At 39.3% G+C, this 21,075-nt stretch overlaps 1 protein-coding gene across 1 annotated transcript in view; it reads left to right on the top strand.

Moving 5' to 3' along the window:
* The first annotated feature begins 488 nt into the window (after positions 1-488).
* The window catches only part of ENPP6 (ectonucleotide pyrophosphatase/phosphodiesterase 6), a 113,467-nt gene continuing 92,880 nt past the window's right edge, over positions 489-21,075 (top strand). Inside the window, exon 1 of the mRNA XM_006882278.1 lies at positions 489-735. Within this exon, the coding sequence (XP_006882340.1) occupies positions 492-735 (244 nt within the window). The 5' untranslated portion in view covers positions 489-491. The remainder of the gene's footprint in view (positions 736-21,075) is intronic.

Below are 21,075 nucleotides of genomic sequence, written 5' to 3'. Positions count from 1 at the left end.
CTTGGAAAGGGACGTCATGCTTGGGAAGCTGGAGGGACAGCACAGGAGAGGAAGACCCTCAATGAGATGGACTGGTTCAGTGTCTGGGGTAATGGGGACAGGTGGGTCAGAGACAACAAGCTCGGCACACGATAAAGCAGGGTTGAGTCACAGGTGCATAACAACAACAACAACGACAAAGGAGGACTAGGGAAAGTTCCTGCCAGTGAACTTGGTTGTGGGCTTTTGTGATCACAGGGAGAGCCTTAATAGGATCCTGTTGTTTGGTTTGGTGGCCTTATCAGGAGATAGACATTATCAAGTTTCTTCAAGGAGTGATCAGGCCTGGGGGCAACTGTGACATTCTTCCTCCAGTGCTGTACCTTTAAATTCTGCAAGTGATCTTTTCTAAGTAAGGCCAGCAGCTCAAAGCCCAGCCCCTAGAAGAGAGAACAGTAACAGATTCTCCATCCTCAGTGTTTGCAAAAGGACAGCTGTGTCAGCCTGGCAGCATGGCAGTGAAGGTTGGGGCCCTCCTCCTGCTCGTCCTTGGACTCAGCCTGGCTCAGCCAGCCTCTGCCCGCCGGAAGCTCCTGGTGTTTCTGTTGGATGGTTTTCGCTCAGATTACATCAGCGATGAGGCCCTGGAGTCCTTGCCTGGTTTCAGAGAGATTGTGAACAGGGGAGTAAAAGTGGACTACTTGACCCCAGCATTCCCTTCTCTCTCTTATCCCAATTACTACACCCTGATGACAGGTGAGTACCATATCTGTCCTCATCTTCCTGGGGAGAGGGCTATTTGGACCAGAAGAAAACTTCACTCCACGCCAAGGAGTGTAAAAGTTTGATTTAAAATGTCCAGGTTTCTCTCTTCCTTTAGGGTTCAAAGATAGACCAGAAGTCTATACTTTTGGATAGAGGAGATTTTTTCCTCACAGTTGTGTTTTTTCTAAAAGTTTGGGATTTCATCATGGAGATGAGGTTCTCTTCATGGAGAACATCTGTGAGCATGGAGGCTCTTTTTCTTGTTTATAAATGTGCTTGATGGCATCATCGATGCAGACGCCTCCTCAGGGGAACTCCTGTTCCTGGATTATTTGACAGGGATTTTTAGCTCAATACTACATTCACTTTCTTCTGCCTCATTTTTTAGTTACTCATACTTTTTCTTATTTATTATTATTTATTTGGCTCCAAAGTGTTTCACACTGTTAATTCATATTGTATTTCAAACAATCGTACTCATGCATTGTGTTTCATAAAATTTATTACCATTGAACTTTGCCCATCATTACCCTGTCTTTTTTCCCCAGATTCTTCCCTTTCCTTCACCCTCTTCTTGATCCACCAAACTGTGCAACCCTGTGGATTTGCCCCTACTCATTCTTACCCCTCCGCTCCACCCATTCCTTCCTTGGGTTTCCATACATGTTTTTCTAGTTATCCTATTTTTACAAGAAAGGTCGTATGCGGTATTTGTCCTTATGAGACTGAGTTAGTTCACTCAGTGTAATCCTCTCCAGTCTCTACCAGGTTGTGTAATATTTTTTTGAAATCATTGCTCCTGAGTGCTGCAGCATGTTCCACTATGTGAATGTACCACTATTTCTCAACTATTCAGATGTGGTTGGATATTTGGGCCTTTTTCCTTTTCTTGCTATGGTAACTAGCCCTACTATGAATGTTAGTATACAAACCTCCATTTATGTTTCAGTTATAATTTCCTTATAAATTTCTAGTAGTGGAATAGATGGGTCATACAGAGTTTCTATGTTCAACTTTTTTTTTTATTGTATTATTTTACGTGTACCGTCAAATCAGATCTGACTGATACAGGAGGAGATTGCCCCCTCCTTCTCCAGCAGAGAATCTGGTGGATTTGAACCGCGTGCGTATATGTTCAACTTTTTGAGGAAAGTCAAAACTGTCTTCCAGAGTGGTTGTACCATTTTACAATCCCCCCAATAGTGAATGAGATTTCCTACTTTGCCACTTTTAATGGGGTAAAATGGTATCTCATTGTGAGTTTGACTTGCATCTCTCTTTATTGCCAGTGATTTTGAGTGTTTTTTTAAAATGTATGTATTTACCACCTATCTTCTGTGAAAAGTCCATGTCTTTTGCCCATTTGGTAATTGCGTTATTAGTCTTTTTTCTCTGGAGGGCCACGAGTATTCTTTAAACTTTTGTCATGAGGCCCTTGTTTGAGATAGTATGGCCAGATGTTTGTTCTCAGTCAGTATGGGTTTTTTTTTTTACCCTGTTGGAAAAAGTTTTTGAGCACAGAGATTTAATCTTTCTTAAGTCCGATTCATCACTTTTTAAAATTGAGGATTTTTACAAAGTTCATATTCAATGTGTTTCAAACTATTCTTAATTCACATTGTGTTTCATACAATCATTCTCACACATTGTTTCATAAAATTAATCACCATTGGACTTTGCGCATCATTACTTTGTCTTTTTACCCAGATCCTTTCCTCCATTTCCTTCCTCTCCCTCCACCCACCAAACTAATTAATCCTATGGTTTCACCCCTACTCAGCCTCAACACCTCCCCCCACCTTGAGTTCCCATACATGATTTACTATTTATCCTTCTATTTTTACAATAATGGTCTTATGCAGTATTTGTCCTTGTGAGAATGCGTTAGTTCATTCAGCATAATGCTCTTCAGCCTCTCCCAAGTTAAGTAGGATTTTTCAAAATTGTTGCTCCTGGTGCTGCGTAATATTCCATTGTGTGAATGTACCACAATTTCTCAATCCAGTCATCATTTTTTTCCCTCTCCAGATGGTACATTTCTGGTTGTATTTGTCAGTCTCTATACTATAGACTAGGCATTCTAAGATTGGTTACAGTTTGTCTCTAATGAACTTTATGGTTTTAGGCTTTATTCCCATGTCTCTAATCCACCTTGAGTTGACTTTCATATAGTGTGAGATGTGAATCTTGTTTCAGCTTTCTGAAGGTAGCAGTTCAGTTTTGCCAGCACCATTTGTTGAAGACATTGTCATTTCTCCATTTGGTAGATTTTTATTTCCTTGTTGAATATCAGTTGCACATAGAGAGATCCATTTCTAGGTTCTTGATTCTGTTCCATTGATCTATGTGTCTGTCATTGTTCCAGTACCATGTTGTTTTGGTTACTACTGCTGTGTAGTAGGGTTTTGAGGTCAGGGAGTGTTAATGCCTCCACCTCGTTTTTCAAAAGGGCTTTGCTTATTCAGGGTCTCTTTCCCCTCCAAATAAACTTGACAGTTTCCCTTTTCATCTTCTTGAAAAGTGAAGTTAGTATCTGTATTGAGATTGTGTTGAACATGTAGATTGCTTTTGGTAGAATTGTCATTTTCACAGTAATGTGTTTTTCTTTCCATGAACAGGGCACATTTTCCCATTTTTTAAAAACGTTTTTATTGTGTCTTGCAGAAACGATCTGTAGTTTTCTTTGTACAGGTCTTCTGTGTCTCTATTTAGGTTAATTCTCAACTATCTCAATTTGTGGTTGGTTAAGACTAAAGATGAAGAAGAAGAATCAATGCCTTTTTGAGTTGTGGTGCTAGAGAAGAGACTTGAACATACCATGGACTGTCAAGAAAAAAATAGGTCTGCCTTAGAGAGGTCAAAACCAAGTTTCTCCTTGGAGGCTAGAATTTTTGAAGCTCCATCTCACATGCTTTGGGACATGTGGCTAGGATAGTCCAGTTCTTGGAGAACATCATGCTTGGAAAGGTGAAGGGACAGCACAAGAGAGAAAAACACTAAATAAGATGAATTGATATAGTGACTGGGGCAGTGAGGATAGCTGTCTCTGAATCAGTGAGACTGGCTCAGACAGAGCAGGCTTCAGAGCTGCTGTATATAGGGTCTCTGTGTCACAGATGATCTATAACAACATCATAAATGGTATTGCTTTCTTGGTTTCCTTCTCTGAGTTATCTTTATTTCTGTAAAGGAATTCTACTAACATTTGGATATTGATCTTATATTTTGCCAAATTAAATCCTACGAAATTGGTCCACTAGCTCTAACAGGTGTTTTTTGTTTTTTTTTTATTGATTCCTTGGAGTTTTCTGTGAACACCATAGTACCATCTGCATATAGCCACAGTTTAACTATTTCTTTGAAGATCTGGATGCATTTTATTTCCTTCTCTTGTCCTAGCAAGCACTTGCAATACAATATTGAATAGAAGTGGTGTCAGTGGGAATCCTTATCTGGTCCCTGTCTGCAAGGAAAATGCTTTTAGTCTTTCTCCATTGAGAATGTTACTGGCTCATGGTTTTGCAAATATCACTATGTTGAGGAAATTCCCTTTTATTCCAATTTTGCTTAGTGTCTTAATCAGGAAAGGGTGTTGGATTTTTTTCAAATGCATTTTCTGCATCAATTGATAAGATCATACAGTTCTTGTTATTTGCTTTGTTAATATGGTGAATTATATTGATTGTTTTTCTTATATTGAATCATCCTTGCAAATTTGTTATGAATTCTACTTGGTCTTGATTAATTTTTTTATGTGATTTTGGATTCTATTGACTAGGATTTTGTAAAGAATTTTTACCTCTATGTTCATGAGAGATATTGGCCTGTAGTTTTCTTTTTTTGTAATATTTTTGCCTGGCTTTGGAATTAGGATTATACTTCCTTCATAGACTGTCTCTGGTGAGTGTTCCCTCTTTAGCTATTTTTTAAAATAATTAGAATTGGTAATAGATCCTCTCTGAATGTTTTGTAGAATTCAGCCATGTAGTATTTGGTCCAGGACTTTCTTGTGTGGTTTTTTTATGACCTGCTCAATTTATTTTGTGATGGCTCTGTTCAAGTGTTGTACATCTATCCATGTCAGTTTGAGTAGGGCATGATTTTCAAGGAATTTGTCCATTTCCTCTAGGTTTTTAAATCTATCAGAGTATATCTTTTCATAGTATTCTGATATTATCTATTTCACTTCCTCTGGTTCTGTTGTGATGTCACCTCTATAATTCCTTAATTGACTTATTTTTGTCTTCTGCTTTATTTCTTTTGTTAAGTTCGCCAATGGTTTGTTGATTTTATTGACCTTGCCAAAAAATCAGCTCTTGGTTTTGTTGACATTTTCAATTGTTTTTCTGATCTCTCTCTTATTGATTTCAGCTTTTGTTCTTCAAGTTTCCTGTCTTCCCCCACCCTCCTAATTTCCTTTCTAAAGATTGTGATTAATTCTGGAAAACATACCATGTGCACTTGAGAAGAAAGTGAATTTTGGGTGCAGGGCACAGAATACATCCACAAGGTTGAGTTTGCTGAATGTATAGTTTAGATCTTCTGCCTTTTTGTTAAGTTTCTTTTGAGTTGACCTACCCTTTTATGTGAATGGTGTGTTAAAGTCTTTACCAGTATTGTAGTGTTGTCTATTCCTTCAATTCTGTTAACAATTGTTTTATGTATTTAGCAGGTGCTTAAAAGCCAGTTGAGTCCCTACTAAGTCTCCAGTTAAGGGGGGCGGGGTAGGTTCTCTGGTTGTTCTTTATTTCATTCACAATCCTGTGTGAGCTGATTGGTTACCTAGATTTACTGGATTTAGCTGACAATCAGTGTGGGCTAGAAACCTCTTGTTTATGTTAATCAAGAACTGGTGGGCCTTTGTATTTAAAAGTTGGTTGTGTTTGGAAAGAACATTATTCTAGGTTATATAGCACTTGTCTGTCGATTTGAGATAACTTGGGGTTGCTGTGATACTGAACATTATGTCACCGGTGTGTCAAATGCCATAATGACCACTATGGTGGGCAGGGTTTGGTGAAGTTCCCAGATAGAGACAGGCTTGGAAGCAGGATTGACACCTACTTCTTAAACAAAAGGCCTTTGGAATCTCTCTGAACATTAGAGAAATGACAATAGTTATAGAACAGAGTTCAGATCTTTTGTTCATAGGGCTGCTATTAGTCATACTCAACTCAGTGGCACTTAATAACAACAATATAATTTGGTGAATAGATGTTGACAAATGTTATGTCTTCTTGATCTACAGTACCTTTAATTATTGTACAGAGCCCTTCCTTATCTTTTATGGTGGTTTTCATTCTAAAAGTCTATTTATCAGATTAGTATCACCATTTTTGCTTTTTTGTAGATGCCATTTGCTTGGTTTATTTTTTCCAGCCTTTGAATTTGAGTCTTTCTCTTCATTTCTTAGATGTGTCTCTTGTAGACAACACTGATAGGCTTTGTTTTTTATTCATTCTGTTACATTTTTTTCTTTTCATTGGTACCATTAGTCCATTCACATTAAATGTGATTATTAACAGGCTAGGTTTCATTGATATCATTTTGCTGTGGTTGTTTTGTTTTGTTGTTTTTTTTCCCTAGTAACTATTATTCCTCCACTTTTCTTTGGTGTTTCTGTGTAAAAGTCTTCCCTTAAATGTCCTTGTAGATTTGATATTGTTTTCACAAATTTTTTAAGTTCTGTCTTTCCTGCTTATGTGATTTCTCCTTCATATTTGATGGAGAGCTTTGCTTGGGTACAGAATTTTCAGCTGGCAATTGTTTTCTTTCAACTTTCTGTATATGCCATCCCATTGTCTTCTTGCTTGCATGATTTCTGCTTAAAAATCAGAACCTAATCTAATTGCTTTTTCTTTGTAGATGACCCTTTGTTGCTTTTAGTATCCTAGCCTTATCTTTTATTTTGGAGGGTTTGTCTGATATGTCTTGGATGTTTTTCTTTGGGGGCCTAGTCTATTTGGTGTTTATTGAGCTTCTTGAATTTCTTTCTTCTTAGTAATACCTGAGAAGTTTTCTTCTAGTACCTTTTCCACAATTTTCTCAGTGATTTTCCTGACCATCTCATATTCTGGAATTCCAATCACACATATGTTATACCTTTTGATTTCATCTCACATGATTCTAATTTTTTCATTTTCTTTGTGTGTTATCTGATTTTGCATCTAGTATGTTTTCACGGAGATTCTTGTTTCCAACTCACTGACTCTCTGCTCCATCTCTTCTGGTCTACTGTTTTGTCCTTCCAGCATATTGGACACTTCTTAACAACCTGGATTGCATTTTCATGCATTTCTGTTATTTCCAGTACTCTGTTGGCTATACCCTCTCTATCTTGTGATTTTTCAAGTGCTTGTACCTCTTTATCTATAGTTTCAATTCTTCCATCTTTTGTACTTTCTTCTGAAGTTATGCACATTCCTCTTTGTCAATATATTTCTTCTGGGTCTGTGTCTTTACAGTATTTGCTTTCTTTATAGTTTCCATTGTTTCTTAAATCATTTTCACTGTCTTCCATAGTTGCTCAAATAACTTCTCATCAATATATTTCTTCTTGTTCTCTATTTCTAGATTATTCCATTTATTTTGTGGATTCCATTTTTTATCCCATCATTTGTACTTTCATTAGTAGCTGTTCAAATATCTCCATATTAACATACCTCATCTGCCTTCTTGACTCTGAGATATTCATTGGGTCTGCAATATTCTCCGCATTTTTTTTGAGAAGGCTTAATTTGTTTGTTCAGTGTTTGAAGCTGCCTACGCCTTAGGCCGTTTCTATTGTGTCTGCATAAGCTGTTTATTGGTGGTTCTTGTCTTTATGATCTTACTGATTACTTGTTAAGATACTATGTTCATTCTGTTGGGTGAGTTTCTCACTCTACTGAAAGTCCTTGCTGGGGAAAATTTGTCTTTCCTGAAGTCCTTGAGATTGTCTCCATTGTGCACTGCAACGCTGTAGGAATTTCTCCTTAATATAGTCCCTTGTTCCAAACTCTATTGTCCTCTTTCGTGTATGAAGTGGCTGAGTGCTGTAAGACAAGGTCTAGGCCGACAGTGTTTCAAGTCAGCTCTCTTTCTTGCAGCTCAAAGTGCCAGTTGAGAAACCTGAGATAATCTTTGCCAGTTTGTAGCCTGTGCTCCAAACTCTCTTGTCCTGTATGGCTCCTGGCATGGTCCCACAGCTGTGGAGGCAAGGATCCCTAAATGGAAGGACCTATTCCTAGGGAAGTACCAGTTCCATCTCCCCACAAGCACCTGAAAGTGTTCACTCTTGGGGGCAGTGACCCACCTCATACACCTTCTCCCCTGACGCTTAATATCTTCCTTTCTTTCTGGAGTGGTGCAAGATCAGGGCTGCAGCTCAAGCAGCTTTGTGCAGGGGGCTCTCAAGTCAGCCCTCCCTCTCACACAAAGCTGAGGGAGTCTTTCCCCTTCATATAGCTCTGTGTCCCAGACTCTTTTATCCTGTTTGGCCCTTGTGATGGCCCAGAAACCACGGAGGCAAGGAAGCCTCTTTTGCTTTTTTAGGTCTTGATGAAATTATATAGAGAAGGGGGTGGGGAGTATGTAGTTCATATTTCTTTTTAACTTCCAGCACCTTTTAAAAACCAAATTACAACTAAAACAAACGGGGGAAAAACCCGTCAGCTAGTTCAAACTGTGTATCCAGGTATGGGACAGCTGGTTTGCCTAAATATATCTAAAATTCCAGACCAGGATCTGAAATTCCTGAGTCCAGGTGTGATACCCCTAGCTGGATTTGCTATGTTTGCAATAGAACTCACTGCTGTATTTCTGCTTACATGCTTGGGTTCCCAGATTCTTGCATGTTCTTTAGCGAACCATTGTGAGAACAAGGAGAAGACACACACACACACACGTTCAAAAATTTAGCAAAAATACTTAGGGAGACTGAAATATTCTGGTGATGCAGGACTTTGCTATGCGCTCTGAGCACGGGAAGAACTCTATAAATTTTCTTAACAGAAAGAGGATGAGAACTCTTGCATCTCATTATGTCTCCCTACAGAACCAAAAATCCAAGATCCCTGTAAATGCAATTGATGATTGTATGCAAGGATGCTCTACATATGTGTATGTAAAAGTGGCATAGGTGGATGCCCTAAATTAAGTAGAAATAATGCTTAGGATGATTAGATAGGAAAGGCTAGAGAAAGAAAGATCAGACTGCATACAAGCAAAGCATCTGTTCATTTATTGTTTTATATCTACTAACAAACAAACCAGGTCTCTAAACCAAACATGATTAACAAAAGTCTCCTCTTGTCTTCAGTTGGCACACATATCCCCTTGCATGGCAGTGGTTTTCAGGCTGTTGGTCACACACAGATGTTATTGTATGTCACAAATCCAACTTCAGCTCTATCTTAACACATCACACACACAGACCACCCTGCTCCAGCCCCCTTTCAGAGCACTGCTGGCAGGCCCAATTCATAAACTGCCACGTGCTGCTTTCTCCATCTCAGTGGAAAATGAATCCAGTTCATTCTGGAAACGCAGACTCCAGTTAGTCAAAAAGGACCGTTTAGAAGCCAAGTCAGTGACACAGACGTTTGTTTGTCAGAGTCACATTTCTGTTATCAACACAATTGACAAACATTATAGGCATGCCTCAGAGACAACAGGATAATAAAATGAATACCACCATAAAGCAAGCCATCCACATTTTTTGCTCCAACACATATAAAATTTGTTTACACTCTATGGTAGTCTATAATGTATTAAATAGCATTATGAAAATGTTTGAAATACTGTGAAAATTACCAAAATCTGTCACAGAGACATGCAGTGAACACAGGCAAGTGCCAATATATTTGTTCTAGAATTGCCATAAACCTTCAACTTAAAAACAAAAATAAATTCTGTGAAGTACAAGAAAGTTACGCCTGAGTGTGCACATGTCTGTCACCCATACACACAGTTTTCCCCTAGGCTTATGTGCTTTCACTGGTCTTAAAACTCACTGCGACGTAGTAATTTCTGATTCATATAATTGAACTGGTTGCTGAGGTTGTAAATTGCAATAGGAGGAAATTGCCCAACTTTCTCCTATGGACCCCTTGATAGATTTGAACCATCAGAGAGGCTGACAGCCTTTGGGTTACCTGTACAACTCTATACAGACTACACCATCTGAATTTCCCTTCACCAGTCTCAACTAACTCAATTCAACTCTTTGCTGTTGAGTTGGAACCAATTCATAGTTGACCCTCTAGTGGGTTTTAGAGGGTTTTTCAAATCATGTGGTAGATTTGTAAATTTGAACTTCCTGTCTTTGGATTCGCAGTGCATCTTCTTACCCTGCTTTTAGAACTCCTTTCACCTGCTTTTAGAAAGACAGTATAGGCATGGGTTGTGTTAGCCAGCCTGTGTTTATATAATAATGTTTCTGTGTATAATTTGTCCTCTATCTAATGAGCTTGGAAGCAGGAATGGCATCCACTTCCGTAAATAGCTTGCCTCCTGAAACCCTTTGAACCTGGAGAAAGGATGCAAGTGTTGAGGACTTTCATTCATAGGGTCACTATGAGTCGCCTACGACTCAACGGCACTTAACAACAACAATTTAATGAGCACAAGTGAGGAGCTGTGACTTTCAGGCAGTTGAGCCCAAGCCATGAGGCAAGTGTCAATCTCACTGTTCTAGCATTAACTTTCATAGCTAAGTTTAGACTATTTCTCCCAAGTCTCTATGCTTATTTTTCCTACCTAATGTTAAAACAAAACCTTTTTTTACATATAAGAAAATATACGTATCATTTGGGAATTATACTTAAACAGATGGTTTATATATTGGAGCATTTTATGAAGCAACATAATGCCATTAGATCCTTTTGGTACCAAAAGATGTGCTGTTTTAAGTTTCCTCAGTATTCATAAGAGACTATGATCTCACTTCATCATGTGAATTACTGCCAGAAGACATAAAGCCCCGGTGTTCCTCTCTTTGCATGATGAGATCTGATGGCTTATTGGGAGGAATACTGCCCTTGGGGCTGGGAGGACTTGGAGTTTTTGCATAGCCAAGATGATGTTGCAAGCCATTGCATTGGGCAAGGCATTGCACTTTGCTCTGCCTCAGTTTCTTCTCAAACAAAATAAGATAGTCATCAAAGTCTTAGATAGGAGGTGCATTTGAATGCAGACATGAAAGTAAAGAAATGTATAGGGAAGTTAAGACTGGCTCCTCTTAGGAGACCTTCATGTAGACAATAAGCCAAAGACCAAAATTTGGAACTAGAAAGGGAGAATTTAATTACAAATCACATGGAGGATAATGAGAAGTCACAAGATTAGTAGTAAATCTTTGAAATCATACAACTTAGTTGTCTAGAGAACAGGAAATGGGACATAAAGACACAGGGAAATGAGCGTCTCTCTGAAAGGGCCAGAGGGAATGAGAATAGCATAGTCTCTCAACCACCTTAAAGCAGAAAACATATTAAGAGCCCCTAGCACAACCCCATGGTGCCTCCAAAGCCACACTAGCAGCAAGAGGTTCATTTGTTCATTATTGACCCGCAAACTTTATTACCACTGTACTAGCAAGAATGGGGTTTATAGGAAAATAAGTTAGAGAATAGAGAAGGCAAAGAATATCACACAATGCAAATACAGGTTTAGTCCAACTGTCACAAACCAGATTAACAGCAAAATACAACTCCTTAATTAGTATAAGTCCTGGTTTCAGTTCAGCAACACAAATTCAAGAAGCCTCTGGTTTTCTCAATCATTTATCAAGGTTTGCCTCAGCTTATAGGTCAGCTTCTCTTTAATTATCTCAGAAGCACAGCAATATTTTTAACTGTGCCCTTTAGCTCAGGGCTCCTCTCACTACACCTTGCCACAGTTTCTCCACAGTAATGTCACAGTCTCTCTGCCAGCATCATTAGGGTCTTGCCAGGGTCTCACTTTTACTAGTGTCTCACTGTCACAAGGGTCTTGCTCCAGTCTCTCTCAAATGTTGCCTTGTCAAGTCTTGTTCTCCAGTGTAGAAAGAACTCTTTCTTATCTGAGTTCTACAGCTGTTGATTATTTGCAAGATTATGTGCCTGCAGTTAAGGTAGCTGGAGACCAGAGAGAGTTTAACATAATGGCTTTAAAAAGCTAACTTTTAGGCTAACACCTCACAAGTCCTTGAAATGAAGTCACTGTGACTGATTATTTTTTCCTTTCAAAACATTATCTACCTCAGGATAAACATGAATAAAACTCATAATGTGCTGTAAGAAAATTCACCCAGCAATTGTTTGCTTGGGTGCATAGACCCTTAAAACAAAGATTGTAATGTCTTTAACTACTGACCAAAAAGTTGGTGGTTCAAGTTGATCAAGAAGTTATTCCAGGTTTACCCAAAGGAACCTCAAAAGAAAAGCTGGATGATACTTCTGAGAAACTAGCCCTTATAAACTCTGGAGCACAGTTTTATTCCAGTACACATGGGGTCCCATTAATTAGTCACCCCAACTAGTTTGGTTCACCCAGGAAGCTTACATTCAAGCTGAGAATATGCGTGGGGAAGGATGCTTCTAAATAAACTGAGTAAGGAGAGATCGGGGCATAATTTTCCAACATGCTATAAAAGAGTAGAGGCCAGAAGATGTTCTGGTTGGAGTAATCTGGGAAAGCATTTGGAAGGAGGTAGGATCTGACTTGGAATAAACAGGAAATATCTTACATTATGTGAAAATTCTTTTTCAGAAGCGCTGATTAAAAGACAATCACGAGAGAGGAAAAAAATTACATTCCGTTTAAATGCAGTTTCTTTTTGTTTCAATCTATCCTACTCTGTTTTGTTATCTATCCTTTGAAGTAAAAATCCACATTTGACTTAAGAGAAATTTAATCAGATATTACTGGAAGAAAGCAGTGTATTGTCCCTTCCAGGTCATGGGTAACAGAAAATGCTGCATATGTTTCAGGATAGCATAATTAGTGTTGTTTTGCTAAGGCTAATGGCAGCATTTGTTTGTCATTCTTGAACACTGCTTACTGGTTAAGCAAGAGTGAAAAGTGGCCCAGCCTCAAACTTAATCTCTCCTGTAAATAATGTTTCAGGAAAAGTCTGTACATTGAATTTTAAAAGCTAGTCAGTACATTGTAATAATTCCAACATCTAGAAACTAGTCGATATGGCTCAGGGAGGTATTGGATTTGGCTCTGTGGAGAGTCAGTGACAGAGTTGAGACAGAGGCCAGGCCCTGGGAACTGGTCCTCCCTCTGCATTGAGCAGAGTCCTGGCTGTCTTGGAATGACCATCAGGTGTGCTGGGGACCTGAGCGAGACCCCATGGCTAGCCATTTAAGCAGCAAGATCCCAAATGGAGAAAGGTGCTTTATTAAACTTCTGCTTGAATCAATGCAAAAATAAGCAGAGTAGCTGGTCCACATTAATATTTGTGCCAGTATATTTCCTAGTCCACTTCCAGAAATTACTTGTGAAGCAAATTCTTACCAGACACAAAGGACCCAACATTCTGGATTGGTAAGCCTGCAGAGTAAGTCCCCTGCTCTTAAGAAAATATCTGATTTAAATTAAAGCAGGCCATCATGCAGACCAAAGGAAATTGATGCAGAAAGCGCTTCAACAGTCACATTTTTAAAAAAACCCTACATCCTCAGGCCTCTGCAGAATTCAGGCTTTACTTGAGGACTGCTCTCTGTATTCTCTCAGGTCACAGCAGCTTGGATATAGTCTGCCTGTTGCTTCTTTTCTCCTCCTGCCTCAGATTTACGGTTCACAAACACGGGGATAGTCACCCTGTGTGTGAGCTTTCTTAGCTGTAGATTAAAAACCAACTCTCATCGTACCAGCCCAAATTGATGGCAACCCTTCGAGGTCAGAGTACACCTATGATCCATGGGGCTAGCACTGGCTAATTTTTCAGAACTAAAAGTATTTCCTTTAAAACACCTGGATAGATTTGGACCTCCAAACTTTTTGTAAGTAGCTAAGCTCATTATCCCTTTGAACCACCCAGAAACTTGGAGATATAAACACTGGCCTTGACAAAATTATTTTAGACATCACACCCATGTTTATTGTGGCTTTGTTCACAATAGCAAATAGTTGGAAACAACCTAAATGCCCATCAACAAATGAATGAATTGAGAAGCTCTGGTATATTCACACAATGGAATACTATGCTGCATTGAAAAACAATGAACGCATGCAATATTATTCAAAATGGGTGACCCTGGAGGATATTATGCTGAGTGAAATATCTCAGTCACAAAAGGACAAATACTGCATAGTGCTACTGTTGTAGAATGGGACTGACATTAGGGTTGGGGTGAGACAGAGGAAAAATTGGATAAATTATGTATAATGAAATTGAAAAGATGAGGGAGAGAACTGTTTGAAAGCGATATATGATTGGGTATTATGGTTATGAATGAAGGTTGCATAGTGGAGAGTACTGGAATGGGGGTGGGGGGTTTGTATATCAATGAAAGAACTTTTCTTTTACTTTTCAAGGAGAAGAATGAACTGGGTGGAGGAGGGATGGGCTAAATGTTCATTAAAATTAATAAAACAAAAAAAATTATTTTAGATTTACTGTCTTCTTCCTCTACTCTTCCTTTCTTTTCACGACTCCAGTCATGCTCTTACTTTCACCAATGATCCTAATTTGTCTTCATTTGTCAGTCCTCAGTCTTCATTTGTCCTGTCCCAGGAGCAACATTTGATACAGTCTCTGATCACTCTTTCTGATCACACATTTGCTTCCCAGGATCAAGTCTTCTATTTTCTTTTACACTGTCTACTTTTTATTGTCCTGTCTTGGATCCCCCTCATCTTCCTGACCATTCTTTCTCTCCCAGCTGTACTTTCAAAATGAATATGGAAGCCTTCTCCTTCTACCTGTGCTGTTGGCACCTGGTCCAAGCTCCCAGCAAAGAGCACCTGTAACCTCCTAACTATTCTGGCTGCTTCCACCTTCTCTGACCTTCAGTCTGTTCTGTGCAGTGAAACCAGAGCAATCCTAATACAGCACGTCCCTGACTCGTCAGTTCTCAGCTCAAACTTCCCAGTAGACTTTGATTTTACTGAGCCAAAACTGAAGTTCCAAACTAATATACATACCTAACATGAGTCTACTACAACTTGACAGCACTTAACAACAACAACAACAGCATATATACAGTCAATATCCTTAATACTAGCGAGCAAGAAATCAAGAAGTGTTTCAATGGAAAAGTATGATGTCAGGGACTTCTCAAAAGTGCCAAAGAGCAATGATGTCAGTTGAAAGACCAAGGTGTGCTGGATCCACTTCAGTAACTTGGCTATGCATCTGAAACCTGGAAAACGAATAAGGATGAAAAGAAGAATCAAACAGATGCCTTTGAATTGTAATGTTTTAAAAGAGTAGTGACTATTCCATGGGCTTCAAAGAAGGAAAAAAAACACACACAAAACCAACAAGCAAACCAACCCAATTATGTCTTAGAGAAAGTGCAATCAGGAAGCTCCTTAGAGGCAAAGGTGATGAAACTTTATCTCACATACTTGCAGTTGTTATCTTTGGGAAAAGACAGTATACTGGGGGAGGTAGAGGATCAGAGAAAGAGGGGAAGAACCTCAATGAGATTAATTGACTCAGTGACTGAAATAATGGCCCAGAGAGAATGAGGATAACACAGGACACCACAAGGTTCAGATCTGTTGTTCACAGGGTAGCTATTAGTCATAGACAACTATGGATAGATTAAACACTGGTCTTTTATTTAGCTACCCAGTGACTCCTACTCAAAACCAAACAAAAACAAACACCTTGTCGTCAAGATGGTTCTAATATAGGATTGATGTGAAGTGAAATAGATTAGATGACTCTGGGTCTAGTGACTATTGCACAGAGCAGAACTGCTCCGCCAGGTTTCCACGGCTATAAATCTTCATGAAAACAGACAACCTTCTCTTTTCTCCAGCAGAGCAGCTGATAGATTTTGCTTTCCTTTGAGCACTTAACTACTATACCCCTGGGATATCTGCTCATACTGATAACTCAGAAACAAAGTCATTGCTGTGGAGTCAGACCCTCAAGCAGGTTTTCAGAGATTGTTAATCATACGGGAGGAGATTGCTTATCTTTCTTCTTTGGAGCAACTGGTGGATTCGAACTGTCACTTCCTTCGTACCAGCAGTCAGGAAATAAGAAGGCTCATTGCCCTGAGAAACTCTCCATTTAGGGACCTCTCCAAATCATTGAGGAGTAATGATGTCAGTTTGAAGACTAAGGTACATCTGATTCAGACCATAGTCTTTTGGATCATTTGCTGTGCATCTGTGATCTGGACAATGAAAAAGGTAACAGAAGAAGAATTGGTAGATGCCTTTGAGTTGTGGTGTTGGAGAGCAAACATGTCTTGGAGAGGGTGCAGCCAGAGTGCTCTTTGGAGGCAAGAATGATGAGCCTTCACATCACATACTTTAGGCATGTTGCCAGGAGGGGCTATTCCTTAGAGAGGAACATGATGCTTTGAAGGGTGGAGGGTCAGCAAAGGAGAGGAAGACCCTCAACCTGGTAGATTGACATGACGACTTTTGCAATGGGTTCTTGTGCATCAGGAAGTGTGAGAATGACACAGGATGAAACAAGGGCTCAGAGGTTTTGTTCATAGGGTCGCTATGAGTCTTAATGGCCATTAGAGCTTCCCTCATTGATACTGTATTACACTTACACACACACACACACACACACACACACACACACACACACACACACTCTATTAGCAGAGAAAAGTGAATTGAGAGGACTGTTTATTTTGGCAAGGTTTACTGACCTTGGAAGGAATAAGAAACACGAACCTAGAGGAGAGTTTCAGAAATATGTAAAACTATCATATGGATAGGGAGCTTTGGTGGCCTAGTGGCAAGAATTTGTGCTGCAATCTCAAAGGCACATGGTTTGAGGCCACAAGTCTCTCTGCAGGAGGATGGGCAATCTCCTCCCACTCAATTAATTGCCTCTGAAAACCCTCCAGAGGGTCAGCTATGGGTCGGTTCTGACTCTATGGTACACAAAAATAACAACCATGAGGGTAAAGGACAGAAGTTGATATGTTGTTGTTAAGTGTCGTTGAGTCGCAGGCGACTCACAGCATCCCTATGAAGGAGAGTCCTTGATGCTTGGGTGCCATTCATCCTCTCTCCAGGTTCATAGTGTTTCCGGAGGCAAGCTATTATGGAAGTGGATGCCATTCCTGCTCCCAAGCTTGTTTTAATCAGGGAGCTCCACCCCACTCTCTGTCCGCTTTGGGTAGCCAACCATTAACGCATTTTACACATCAGTGTCACAGTGTTCAGCCTCACAGCAACTGAAGTTGATATGGTGGATCTTAATTGTAAATGTTAACAAGTCTCATTGTTGCTGTTGTTGTGGACCATGGAGTCAGAACCCACCGATATATAGCCAACCCTCTGGAAAGGTATCAGAGGCAATAAATCGCATGGGAGAAGATTGCCTATCTTTCTCCCTTGGAACAGCTGGTGGATTTGAACTGCATACCTTCAGGACTGCCACTCAGCCTCTTACCACTATGCCACCAGAGCTCCCTATTAACAAGTCTTAGTAGAACCAATAAACAGACCTCTTAGAGTTTTATTTGACACAATTGATTTTCATAGATGCAGAATTAAAATCTGTTTTCTTGTATCTATAAACTTTAATCTAAATGTTGTCACTTGCTTTCTGGGAGCACTTAGCAATATCTTTTCTACTTTTTTTTTTTTTTTCATCTGAAACTCTGTTCTCTGTAATTAGCTATGATTGAGCTCTCTCAGGGAAGTAGCCGGTAGAAGCCACGAAAAGCAGTACCCAGCCCATGTCATGAGAGAAAAACGTGTTTTAAGAATTCACAAAAATAAACTCTTCTGGCACGCCATTATTTAAGCCCCATCAACAGACCTCTCTCCACTAAAGTGCCACTTTTGTTTCTTTTGGCTTCCATGGTGATGAGAGGGAGTTCTTGTTATATTGAATTCAGCTGCTGGAAATTCACTCTAAAGAAAGAGTGGTTAGAGTAGTGGGCAAAGCTTTTAAATGTGGTGAAAGCTTTTGATTGTAATAACAGAAAGCAATTTTTCAGAAGGAGGTTCATGCACATGGAGACACTGATGTCTACAAAACTTGGCCAATCTTACCCCCTCATGACTTCTCCACCTCACTGTTGATAAGACCATACGTCTCCTGCCAAGGCTTCTGGGAGTTTGGTTAAACCATGGTACTCTCTGTACCTGCTTGATCATGAATGCTATACCCCTAAAATTGGTCAAAGGACATTTAAAACTAATTCAGAGGGAGCCTGAGTCAGCATACTAACATTTATTTCAGAAACATTTTACACAACACTTACTCACGTTTCATAGATCCCTTTCCATGAATGGTGCCGTTGTGTACAATGTCTCATCAGCCGGGATTGAGGCCTACCCAGGGCTCCTTTGGGTCCTGTGTGTTACTTTTGGCTCTTGTTGGAGACTTTGGTTCATTTAACTCACACCCTGTCCTCAGTCCACTCAACAGCATGGTGAAAGGACGGGATAGATGAAATATGTACTAAAGTGTGGCAGGCTTATGTAGACAAAGTGTTGCCCAGGCTGAAATTACAGACAGACTCTTGGTTGGAAACAATTGCAGTCACTTTACTTCTTGATGAATTAACCTATCTTCAAGGGTGAATTCTTCTGTGGTTGCCAGCTTTGAGACAGAAGGACCACTGGAGGCATTGTGAAAATGTATGCAATCATGTTATCCATAGCAAAACTTCTCAATTTGTCAGGCATTGAACAGTGGCCCCCCAGAAAGATGTAACTTAAGGTACCCCATGATTCCCAGTGGTTTAGTAGTTGCGTAAGGGTGTAATTTGGAAGTAATAATGCAATCATTTTCCAGGATGTAACCTAACGTACTTATGCTCCATGTGTGATTGTTTTGTAGTACTTGAATTTAGAGGTCATTTGAAAAAGTATATCTGGTTCATTGGACACTAATGGCTGAAGACCAGATGAGTTGTGAGATGACATTTAAAAATATTGTATACAATCAAAGCAATAAAATCATTAAAAATATAGGGAAAAGAAGACAAGATGGAATGTTAGAAGAGACTGAAACTTGCTATAAAACACAGAGAAGTGGAAGTGAATGGAAGAAATGATGATGAAAGAGACTTGACCAGACTTCACGCTTTCAAAGGGGAACCCAAGAAGACCAAGAAAAGTGTTTTTATGAAAATGTTTGAAGATAAGGAGTTAGATTCATGTGTTTGAAAACCTTCAACACCCAGAGGAAGATTAATGCCAAAAAGCAGAGAGATCCACCAGGAATGCTGGCTCCACAGATACTGAAAGGGAACAGACCAGGACTTATGCAGGGAAAGCTTTTTCCAGTTTCTCCACAACCTCGCCAGCATTTGTTGTTTGCTGTTCTGTTAAATTTTGCTATTTTGACTGGGGTGAGATGATAATTCATAGTTGTTTTAATTTGCATCTCTCTTAGAGCTAGGGATTTTGAACATTTCTTCATGTGCTTGTTAGTCATCTGAATGTCATCTTCGGTGAAGTGCCTGTTCATATCCTGTGCCCATTTTTCAATTGGATTCTTTATCTTGTTGTGGTGCTCAAGTATTTCATAAATTCTGGATATAAGCCCCTTATCTCATATGTTATTACCAAATACTTTTTCCCAGTTGGTGGCTTCCCTTTTTATCCTGTTGGAGAAGTTTTTGGATGTGCATAGGGATTTGAGTCTTAGAAGGTCCCATTCATCTATGTTATCTTCTCCTGGTTGTAGCAGGGAAAGCTTTTTAATGGAACTTTTCCCCTCATTGCCTTCAAGTTGGAACTTACCCACAGCTGATATTCATTGAGTTTCTGAGTTTGTAAATCACATGAAAGGAGTTGTCCAACTTTTCTCCTTAGGAGCCCCAGGTGAATTGCAACATGGTGAGAATCATTCTTTTTGTTGAGCTTCAATCCATATTAACACTCTGCCACACACTTTTTAAATTGACGATCATGCTTAGAAACACATTTGCCATCATTTGCGGCAACGTGTTAACTGCAGTCCTTAACTTATGCAGCAAATGTCTCAGATCTTCCTTAGTTTCAGCAAGCAAGGTTGTGTCATCTGCATAATTCAGGTTGTTTATGAATCTTCCTCCAAACCTGATGACACATTCCTCCTCATAAAGATCAGCCTCTTGAATTATCTGTTATGCATATAGATTGAAAAGATGTATCCCCCACCCTCCCCCCATGCACTCCTTACCTGAACTGGAACTGTGCAGTGTTTCCCTACTCTGTTCTGACAACTGCTTCTTGATCCAAGTATAGGTTTCACATGAGGACAATAAGATGTTCTGCAATTCCTATTTTTCTCGAAGTTAGCCACAATTTGTGATCTGCATAGTTAAATGCCTTTGCATCGTCAATAAAGCACAGATAGACATTCCTTTTGTTACTCTTGGCTTTCAGCCAACATCATCTGACGTTGGCTATGATGTCTCTAGCGTCATGGCCTCTTCTAAGTCCAACTTGCACTTCTGACAGTTTTCTGTTAATGTATAGTTCCAGTTGTTTTTGGATAACATTCAGGAGGACTTTGTTTGCATGTCATATTGTTCAGTAATTTCCACACTGTTAGATCACCTTTTATTCAAATGGGAATAAATATGGATCTCTTCTAGTCAGTTGGGCAGGTAATTTTCTTCCAGATTTCTTGACATAACCTGATAAACATGTCTAGGACAGTATCTGTGAGTTGAAATATGTCAATTGGTATACTACCACTATGTTGTAGATTTTGAGGTCAGGGAGTGCTGTGTCTCTTATTTCATTTTTATTTTTCAGAAGTGTTTTGCTTATTCAAGGTCTCTTTCATCTCCAAATAAACTTAACAATTTCCCTTTTGATCTCCTTGAAAAGGGAATTTGGTATGTGGATTGAGATTGTTTTGAACATAATGATTGCTTTTGGTAGGATTGTCATTTTTACAATATTGATTCTTTCTATCCATGAACAGGACACATTTTCCCCTTTCTTTAGGTCTTTTACTGTGTCTTGCAAAAATGTTCTGTAGTTTTCTTTGAATAGGTCTTCGTATCTCTAGTTAGTTCACGCCCAAGTATCTGAATTTGTGGTTGGCTACTGTAAATGGTATTGCTTTCTTGATTTCCTTCTCTGAGTTCTCTTTGTTACTGTAAAGGAATCCCACTGATTTTTGGACATTGAGCTTATATCCTGCCACTCTACTAAATTGATCTATTAATTCTAGCAGATTTTTTGTTTGTTGTTGTTGTTGTT

The sequence above is a fragment of the Elephantulus edwardii genome, unplaced genomic scaffold (assembly GCF_000299155.1).
Source record: "Elephantulus edwardii isolate Elephantulus edwardi_28Jun2011 unplaced genomic scaffold, EleEdw1.0 scaffold00018, whole genome shotgun sequence".
Taxonomy (NCBI): Eukaryota; Metazoa; Chordata; class Mammalia; order Macroscelidea; family Macroscelididae; genus Elephantulus; species Elephantulus edwardii.
This window is presented reverse-complemented; position numbering and strand designations above follow the sequence as displayed.